The 11,372-nt window shown below is 29.6% G+C and overlaps 1 protein-coding gene across 1 annotated transcript; it reads left to right on the forward strand.

The window, feature by feature from the left end:
* Positions 1 to 3,281: 3,281 nt before the first annotated feature.
* TRIADDRAFT_50458 (uncharacterized protein) lies at positions 3,282 to 5,039 on the forward strand (the record flags this gene model as incomplete). Its single annotated transcript, XM_002113892.1, has 10 exons — positions 3,282 to 3,377; positions 3,459 to 3,527; positions 3,601 to 3,696; positions 3,786 to 3,885; positions 3,979 to 4,058; positions 4,151 to 4,225; positions 4,291 to 4,413; positions 4,485 to 4,589; positions 4,682 to 4,759; positions 4,893 to 5,039. The coding sequence occupies 10 exons, from the start codon at positions 3,282 to 3,284 to the stop codon at positions 5,037 to 5,039; spliced, it is 969 nt and encodes a 322-aa protein (XP_002113928.1).
* Positions 5,040 to 11,372: the final 6,333 nt, after the last annotated feature.

Genomic DNA, 11,372 nt, shown 5'->3' on the forward strand with positions numbered 1-11,372 from the left:
CCCGTTCGATAATTTACGATAATCATTTTTTTAAATTAATTCGATGTTCGTACAACATTCCAAAAGTGCATTGGTAATGGATTTACTTGCAAGGTACTTAAATGTAACGTGAAAGATTAGTGACAACTATAATATAATCTGAAAGAACTGCTTTATAACTAATTGTATTAGTTAGCGTGATTGTGCATTTTCTAGTAGCACACGCGTATTTGCAATATGACTAGTTGTCTAGCAAGTAATTGACAGTATTGTATTAGTCCATAAAAATACTATCTCAATGCTATGTACAGAATTTATTTTACAGGACATTATTGATTGATTGATATAAGTTCTTAGTTAATGCAATGGTACACAGTATTAATAGTAGATATTACGATATCATAGGAAGTAGCATCAACATGCAGTGCTAACTCGAAATCTTTCGAAGTAAATAGTCGCTTGTTGAAAATTGACAATAGTATTCCTACAACGTAGTAATAAGATTCAGATCTTGTTGGCTGCAGTAAACAGAAGTTATTTAAAATTCCAGAGTAATTCGTATAGTATCAGACAAAATTCCTATTATATGGGTAATGCAAATTTTTTGTCAATTTAACTTACGACTACTGTTGACCAGTTTCTTTGTGGTACTACAATGTTATAATTGAAATTAGATTTTAACTCATTTGGTCATGGTTCCTTCCATTTTTACAGTACTTTATCGTAGCTGGATTAGTTTAGCGATATTTCTGACAACTTTAACCAACACACTAAAGATATAAATTTATAATAACATTATTAAAATGAATTTTAGAGCCGACTGATTACTATGCAAATCAGACGGGTATTCTTTTATTGGGCTGTAGTTTACATTATTATAGGATAGCTATTAGGCTTTTATCCATTAATTGGTAGTACTATACCGAGAGAGCTATTTTAACAGTAAAATGTAGTAGATAACAAACTGAAAATACCGGAATGTGATCATAGTTTGTCTGCTCTTTTGTTTTAGTTGACAGCATTAGCATATTATCTTATGTTACTATCGGTGTTATTGAAAAAAGTAAACTAATCGATTATATCGTTATTGATTGAAATTTTGTCAAATACTTTAATTTAATGCCTCTAATGGTGTAATTATTTATTACTAGTCTAACACCCTGCTCGTAATACTTCGCATACGTATTTACTAACCCAATGTTTTAATTCCTTAGCATCCGTACTCATTTCTGACATCGTTATTAACAATGATAGCTAATAGTTCATTTCTTGCGAGTAGATGTTACCTTATCCAATATTGATTACGAACGATGAATGCAGTGTTGCACAGTAGTAAAATTAGTCATAGTATGTATCATATTGGTACACTGACTTTGTGCAGATATTCGCAACTAATATTCGCATGATGCATTATGCAGCTTTTATTTAAACTGACTATGCTACAGAAGTTAAAATGCAACAGTAGTTTTATGTAGTCGCTATTACGTGGCCATGACATGTAATATCCAATTACTTTAGAATCGAATAAAAGATAAACAATTTTGTTAACGTAAATATGAAGCAGTGCATATGCCCAAAAATGATTATTGTAGATAATAATTAATATAATACTGCACTGTAGCGCCAACTGCAGTGCTTTATACGTCGTGATTTGTAGTAACTGCCGCACACAGTTGAATGCTATCCATCGCTTACAAAATGTGTATCAGTAGTATGAAATTGAAAAAGTTTTACACCATTCAAACCAAGTCGAAATAGCGTTATATTGTATTAATGGTGAGTACTATCGCAATTATTAGAATGTCCATGGATTCCTATAACGGGACATCGGATAATCATACGAACTTGGATGTCCAACATCATGTCAATCGGCGTAGTTCTTTCCTGTATAAAAATGATGAGAAGGATTCTCATCATAGCCCAAGACCCGGATCAAGATCCTCTTCATTTTCAATGGAAAGGTATCATCAATTAGATTTTTTGTTGTTATTATTATCTATAATTAATATATATAATATATATATGTATATATGTAATACGGTATTTAATTATCTTGAATTATAGGATAGAAGAGAAAATTGTAACTCCTTTTGCTCAGGTATAACCTACATCTTGTTTTAATATTAGCTTTCAATTTATGGTTATGCATTGTGCTTTATTTATTTCGGTAACCAAATTATTAATTTTTGTCATAGATATTTTATAATAATTAAAAAAGTAAAGGTAGTTTGTAAACTGATCTCACATTTTGTCATCGTAGGTTATGCAAACACTAGGAAGCATTAGGGATAACTTCGTAATTTTAACGAAACTTCAAATCGACAAGTATGTGATACGAATTAAAATTTTGTAGTTATATTGTATAGTATTATGATGCTATAATTTTTTTTATCAATTTTACTATAATATTTTAGGAGGAGAGGATCACTTGGTGGGGCAGCTGCTGCAGCACATGTTGTACCTAGAATGTTTCATACTGACAAAAATTATAGAAAGGTATAGTTTTGTTTGTTATATTATAACATTTGCCAATCTATAAGCAGAGTATAAGCTATAATATAACAAATTTTGCAGTTGGCATTAGACACCCTGCAAAATTTTGATTGGTGTCTGGAACAACTCCAATCTCTTCAAGTACATAAATCAGTCAGCAATATGGCTTCCAGTAAGGTGTGTTAGGAAAATAATAATGAATCTATAAGATTTAATTAAATTCATGATGCTGATTGCATCTTTTCCTATGTTTTTAGTTCAGGAAGTTACTTGCTCAAGAGTTAACTCATTTCTCCGATGCTAGCAAATCTGGAACTCAAGTATCTCAATACTTAAGCAAGACTTTCCTGAGTGCGTATAGATCGATGGTTACAACATCGTAGAGTGAAATTTCTAAATATGTTTATGATATTGTTTGTGATGTAGCTTCAGATGAAAACGAGACGGATATGGACGTATCTTCACAGGATGGGAAGTCTAAAATACAGGAGCTGTCACAGATAACGGTTAAAAAGTCCCCTCGCATACCACAAATGTCTAAACCTGTTTCACGGTTATTTCTTAAGCTTCTAATTTATGATATATTTGTGTTTGTATAGTAAAGTAATTTAATTACTAATAATTATTCAACATAATCAATGTATCACAGATTTGGAGTAAATGATGTCGATGAGAGGGCTCTCAGTAAGGTTGGCAAATTTATTACTGTAGAAAATTCTTTTGTACATTAAATTCTAAAGTTATTGACTATATTTAAATTATTTAATAGTTTTTTGCTAATTCAAAGATAATTTTAATTTTAAAAGTGTATGAAAAAAATTGATCAGTGGGGACTGGAAGTATTTGAAGTCAATCAGCTCACTAATGGTAGACCATTGACATGTGTCACTTACATGATTTTACAGGTATCAACTGCATTTTTTGGAATATTTAATTATTAATAATTGTCATCATTTATTTAATTATAATTCTACTTTTAAATGCAGAAAAGAAATTTTCTCGAAACTTTTAAAATTCCTGTCCCCACCTTATTACGATATATTGGTACTGTGGAAGTGAGTATAATTTCGATAAATGCGATAGACGAAATCTGTTGTAAAGTTTACATTTTGTCGAATCATATTGTAGAAACACTACCGAAAAGAAAACTACTATCACAATAACATTCATGCAGCTGATGTTGCACAATCCGTACATGTTCTGCTCTCTTCCCCAGTTTTATCGGTAGGATAATTTGATAGATACCGTAATTGATAGTATATAACAACCTACAAAAATCAAAACGCTAACTTATGATATTATTCGGAATACAGAGTGTATTTACCGACCTAGAAATATTGGCTGCAATATTTGCCGGCGCAATTCATGATGTTAATCATCCCGGACTGAATAATCAATTTTTAATACAAACTAGTAAATACTGTCTTAATATGAATCAAAATTAATAACCTGTAATACTATTCGTGCTTACTCATCGAAAATACTCTAAAAATTATTATATTTTAGTGTCAGAATTAGCAATTATCTATAACGATGTATCCGTACTAGAAAATCATCACCTTGCTATGGCTTTCAAACTTTTACAGGTTAAAATATTTAGAGATTGAATGATTTAGTGTAACATAATCCGTAGTAGGATTCGTATTTAACTGTTGGTATTTTAATTTGTTAATTTTAGAACGATGGGTGCGATATCTTTGCTAATCTTTCAAAGAAAGAAAGGCAGTCATTAAGAAAAATGGTTATCGATATGGTATGTGTTGTTTAATTCCATCAAACACTGAGATCCATTATAATAAGAAATTTGCTCTTTATTAGGTTCTTGCAACAGATATGTCAAAGCATATGTCTTTATTGGCTGATCTGCGAACTATGGTAGAAGCTCACAAGTTTTCGAAAGGCATTTCGCTTTCCATAAATAACTATTCTGACAGGATAAAAGTAAGTTACAAGTTGTTTTAAGTTGATGGTAAATTGGCGTGAATAGATCTTAATATTATTCGCAATAATAGATTTTGCAATGTTGCGTTCATTGTGCGGATTTAAGCAACCCAACTAAACCGTTACATCTTTACAAAGAATGGGTTAAGAGGGTCTTAGAAGAGTGTTGGTGTCAGGTATATTTATTTGTTTAATACATAAAATTTCAGTTTTAATATTTGTATTTCTGTATTGATATATATATATATCTTTAACAATTACGACATAGGGTGATAAAGAAAGAAATTTAGGATTAGCTGTTAGCCCGATGATGGATCGGCACAGTGTCTCTGTTGAAAAGTCTCAGGTATGCCATAATTTATAGTTTTTTGAAACGATACTGAATTTAGGTAATTGATGATAAACCATCGATTTCAAAACTTAACATTCCATATCTTTCGAAGCTTATTCTTTTATTACGGAATTTGTTTCTTAATTAGGTTGGATTTATTGATTTCATCGTTCAACCTTTGTGGGAAACCTGGGCAGATCTGGTTTATCCTGATGCGAATAAAATTTTAGACGCTTTACAAGAAAACCGAGATTACTTCAATTCGAAAATCTTAACTAGCCCATCCATGGAGTAAGGAATTACAAAAATCACTTTATTGTGGAGCTATTAATAACAGAAGTAGTTATCATCTATTACTATTTTATATTTGGAAGGGTACTTAGGCCTACAGTTTGCTACCTAAGTCAACACTTTCTTATTAACGAAATTTTTGCTTTGTAGTAATGAACGAGGATATTGTAATTATCCAATCTTATGAAATTTTTGGTATCTTATTTACATTAGGCAAACTACCAAAGATGTACCTCAAGTAGATAACCTTGAAAAAGAGTCCCTTAATGATAACGATAATAATATTAAATTTACATTTACCGGATCATCCAACAACAATGACGATAGCGAAACGATATCTAATGATGAATTGGATGATGAGTCAACTGAAAATGACAAAACCAGTAACGAATCCCGCAGAATGGAGTCGGATACTATTGTTGCGAAAACGGAGTCAAGTATTACTTATCATTTAAGCGATGAAGTGATTCAGAGACTTCGTAGATTAAGCAATGACGCATTACATGATGTGGAAGATTGCGATGAAACAGGTGATTTTTACGTTGAGGAATCCGCAGCGACCTAAATACCGTTTACAACTCCCTAAGTAGGCATTGTACAGATCGAATAAAGTTATAATTGTTTAGTATCAAGTTAGATTGTAGAATGCAGTAATTTCTGAAAATTTTTTAATAATGAAAATCTTGTATATCATAGAGTTATGTACCGTGAAATAACTTTAGATATTCTGTCGTAATTTTAAGTAATTAGTTTTCGTCTAACAAATATTATATGCTTGTTCATATCGGCAAACTATAGCACCTATGATACCAGATAAATGATGTAAGAAATTAATATTGTTATTGCGGTATCACGCTGCATATTTCATTACATTTTTGTTCTCCGATGTAAAATAAGGAATGTTGGATTGTTTTCTACAATTATGTTGTGGATGTAGTAAAAACTAATTTGTATGCTGTAAATTACTAATATATGGAAGATGAAGTAACTTTTTGTAATTTTTAATTTTAAGATGAAATTTGTTCCATAGTTTATTGGATTATAGTTGTTGTTTTGCAACTTGCTAATTTTTCTTAAATGTTATGTCGCTATTTCAATGTCGAATGATAAAGCTAGTTTAGAAATTGTTGTTTAATCTTCCTAAATATATAAGTGTTAAGCACAGCGATCTGATTACTGTGATATATCAAAATCTTGCTATGATCGTTAGTATGAGGTATTTACAAAGATCAAGTCAGTTAATTATTGTATAAATAATAACTTCAGATGTACAATTATTATTTGGCAGCTTATATTTAGGCTACCTTGGCAACAATTCAACAGGTTTTGCAATATTTTTAGTGATTACATTACCTTCAGCATGACCAAATTCTGAATGTTTTTATATACTAACGAGATAGTTATTAATATCTTTACTAATCGTTTTTTATGCTCCTTTATTGTTAATGTAATTTCCAAATCTGCCATTGACGTTTAGGTAATGACAAACTAAATTGCCTAGGACATGTCAAATGGGTGACTTGTTGTAGATGCACTATAACACGATTTGAAGACAATAAAAAAGTAAACATTAAATGCGTCATTGTATAAATATTCCTATTCGCTATTACGGCAATACTGCATGATCAACTTTAGCTTTACTAGCTTTCTGCAGTCACGGCCTGTTAAATGAAATTTAATGGTAAGGAGAGGATGTAAATAATTATTGGGCTAGAGTAAGATTAGATCACGGTTAGGTGGATATATTTTGTTCTTCTTATTAATTTAAACAGCTAGCCACATACGACTATATCATAATATTGCCAACAATGTAACTGATTATACTAGGCAATCGAGGGTAAAATAAATTTTTATAGACAATAAGTTACTATTATCATACAAATTGCATCATTCAATTATATATATAGTTACTTAATTATAGCAATCCACAGCGGAAATACAGCTCATGTTAATTTTGCAATATATGAACGGAACAGCTAAATAATGGAATGTAATTATAAATTTCTATTAGTAACATAAAATACAAAAGCAGAATAACTTAATTCAATCATCCGAGAATTATGATTTATTAATTAGTTAATTATAATAATATATATACAGTGAATACAGTTAAAGTAGAAAGTTAGAGATAAGAATAATGATAAATAATTTCGTAATTACTTTGTTTTCTAAACTCAATCTTCAAGATCAGTTTTAAGATAATAATTATCATCTAAATTATAAGTCGAAAATATTTTAAAATAGTTTCAGTACGTATATTGGAATAACCGTTATAATTGACATCTTTAGGTGATCTCTTTCGATAAAATGCCTAAATAATATGTTTGGTTCTTAAAAATTTAGATTTCGAATTTGTATCATTTTCCTTTAGATAAGCTTCTACTGAAGAGTAGAATAATTACTTAGATAGATGATTTTATAGCCGGTACTTCATTTAGCAATCAATTTTAAGTGGTTTAATAAATATAGCCTATTGCATATGTATACAACATACGTTAAATACGAGTCGTACACCTATGCGGTGAATTTTAACTACATATATCGACAGTATGTATATATCTTTAATAAATACATATATAATTATGTATGAAACTGATAGTATTAGGCAGTGTTAAGGCTGCCTCATTAAGTAGTAGTTGCCAATTTTGTGAAATGACAAACCGGATTATGAAACTGTTGAAATTGACGGATTTACTAATGCTTTAGCAGCATCGACAAAAGTTGAGACAATGTTTAAGTTCTTTTGTATAACCTTCAATAGCTTCAGCAACCGTAAGGTGTCCTTTCTCTATCGCTATACGATATGGCGTCTTATCTTCCTGTAAGATTTTCAAGATATATTAAATTGATTCTACTTAGAAAGTTTTCTGTTGCGGTTTATAAGAAATAAACATAACTGATTTGATTAATTTATTGATGCAACTGAAAGAATCTTAAATTTATTTATACGTGTACTTACTACTTCAGTAAATGATAAAATATACTAATGATAAACGTTATGAATATAACTTTGCAGTAATAATAATTCTTTAAAGTATTTTTATTAGCATTACATTTGAATGTATACTTTGATATGCGAGTCGCTCAATTTACATCTAAAATAAGGGCATTGTGCTTTGTAGCAGACTCACATGGTCTTTTAAATCTTGCGCTGCGCCATTATTAAGCAGTATAGATACTATTTCTAAATTTCCATAAAAAGCAGCAATATGCAATGGTGTTTTTCCATCCTGTTTATACATATGTTGAACATGCTTTTAAATTATATTATAAGACAGCCATTGTTATAGTAGAACTAGTAATACGAATGAAAGCAAGAAATAATAGTAAAAGTGTACAATTGCATTTCATAAATAGTTTGGCCGAATAAATAAACTCCAAGTGGATAAGATAAATCTATAACGATTAAATTACTTTTAATAATAAAATATTGAACTGAAGTATAGCCTCCAAAGGTCATCATTTTGGCAATAAAACCAAATTACTGTACAAAAAAGTCAGTCTTTCATAGTCCAAATATGATCTCGAATTGTATATAAACTTATTACGTAGAAGCAACTATACTCATTTTGCTAAATTAAACGGCAACAGAAATCAACGAAATCAGTACATAATAAGTCTTGTAACTGATTTTGTAGTCAACAATTATAGTTACTCAAATTTTGTATAGTTAACTAGTAATTACGCATTTATATTATATATTTCTTTTGATATTGTTTGATTCGATAGCATTAAAATTTATACTAGCGCTAGAAATGTTATAACACTTAACATTGATAGGTATCGATAAAAATGTACTCCTATTATATGAACCGAATATTTTAATTATTTAAAACGAAAATTTGATATGCTTCACTAAAATGACGATTTTACGAGACAAGACAAAAGATATAAATAGTTATTTTTTAAAATATTACCTTGCTAACTATATTACAGTTTGCTCCTTCTTTTATTAGTAGTTTTATTATTTCACTACGTTCTCGAATTGCAGCGAAGTGTAAAGCTGAATTTCCATCCTGTAGATTTCAGATGATGAAAATAAGAATGGTGTGTTATAATGGTAAGTATGACAGATAAACATGTCATTAAGCCGCAGAATTTAATCAATTAATAATAAAATAATTGCATTTTAGCATTACTATATATTGAAAATAAATATTAACTTTAATTTACTTGTAGAAACTAAGTACATAGATACAACAGTCGCATACATCATTGACGGCATTAACATTGGCCTTGTTATTGCATAATAATTCAACCATATTTATAAAACCCTTATTTGTGGCTTCAAGCAAAGCAGTACAATTTTCCTAGAAGTTGAAAAGTTAATAAATTTCAACAGACTTAAAATAAAATAGCTTATATCTTCATAAAATCATCAGGAATTTCTGATAAACAACAACAAATCAGATAGTAACAAGATTTCAAAGGAAGATCACAATGCCTTTTATGCTATAATTGTATAGAACTATCGATAAAATTTCTAAAATCATCCATTATTACCGTATATAAGTTATATCATGATTAAAATTGTAGCAAATCGCTCCTTGTTACATAACTTGCAATGATGCATTTCAAATAATGAGGAATAAGGGTATACGATGGATTTTAAATTTGCACTGATAAAATAGTGTATATGCAATTTCAATTTGATCATTTTATGTTGGGGTTTATAATCCTTCACAATCATTGGAATTAGATAGCTTAATCTTAAAATTTAACTAACCCCATCACATGTATCGACTTCAGCACCATTATGTAATAAAATAGAGGCCACTTCGACATGTCCACAACTAGCAGCAGTAAATAACGGACTTGTATGGAATCTCTATAGAGATATTAGAAAGGATAAATTTACACAGCTATCGTAATTGTTATTATTTTTTATCCTAATTGCAGCATATATTAGTGTACTGAAGTATTTTTGATAAGAAGTTTGTCCATTACGCGTTATTAAAATCTAAATCGGAGGGAAAAAATACTATATGTACAATTATACATATACACTTACTTAAAATATTGCTAGTGTTATATTCGTATCTAGTACAAGTTATAGGCAATAAACAAGATAACTAGAGCCGGTGCCCGAAGGGACCTTTGTGAGTATCTTATACATGTCTAATGAACTTACATCTAACGTATTGACATTTGCCCCTTTCGCTAATAGCTCTGAGGTAATTTCAGCATAGCCAAGTGTAACTGCCATCTTTAGTGGAGTATCTTTCTTCTGTAAAGATAACATTGTAAGAATATGACATATCAAAAATTAATCATTCTTTGTTTCTATACATAATTTGTTGCTTAATGCAATATTTTGTAATTTTTTATCTATTTAATATAGTTCAAGTTCCATTTTATTCACTAATGATCTTTTGCCAATTGAGACTATATACAACATTCTATGCATCAACATTGGATAATTTTGCTTAAAAATCTTGCACTGTCAGGCAATAATTTAAATCCTTTACTTACTCCCTTATATAAGCAATATTGCCATACTGATACTTACTTCGTCACGAGCACTATGATTTGCGCTATGTTGTAGTAGTAATCGGACAATTTCAAATCTATTCAATGCGACAGCAAAATGGAGAGCAGTCTTCTTATCCTATAAGATTTATGATATTTATGATTTAGTGACTAAATTTGTAATATTAATTAATATATGTGTATTGTAGCTTTTATGCGAACAAAGAATTGAAATAAGTTTATTAGAAGATAAAATTTAAGGATAGGCGAGTTTAATTACTAGAATTCAATTTAAAATATCTGCTCTTAATATAGACTTGCAATTTGCAATTAATTCATTACTAGCATAAATATGATCGGTGAAATCAGAATTATATTCTGAATAATAAATCCGTTATATTTTGGCACAGATTTTAAAATGACAGATCTAAATCACAAGAAGCACTTAATTTGATCATATTGTAGCAGTACTAATCATATCGTGCCTATCTACAGTGTATATGTTAAACGTCAATAGAATAATTGAATAGCAATGAACCACAATAAATATTTCATAAATGACAGGAAAAGCAAGTAAAAGAATTAAAGTTGATGCTTTCCAGAGTTACGGTAAAAGCAGATAACAAAAACAGCTAGCATTACCCATTCCTTTCTATCAAGTTGTAATTGTACCCCTACGTCTAACAATTTAAATAATGATACCTTATTCATTTCAAAATTCGACACAAGCGTATACTTCTTATATCTTTCAAATACCGACTAAAAATAGATCACTAAAATTTACCGTATATCAATCAATACCAATGTTTCGTTTCCGTTTACTTAATATAGAGATATAATGCAATAGTCAATTTTTTCGTTATTATGT

The sequence above is a fragment of the Trichoplax adhaerens genome, genomic scaffold (genome assembly GCF_000150275.1).
Source record: "Trichoplax adhaerens TRIADscaffold_7 genomic scaffold, whole genome shotgun sequence".
NCBI lineage: Eukaryota > Metazoa > Placozoa > Uniplacotomia > Trichoplacea > Trichoplacidae > Trichoplax > Trichoplax adhaerens.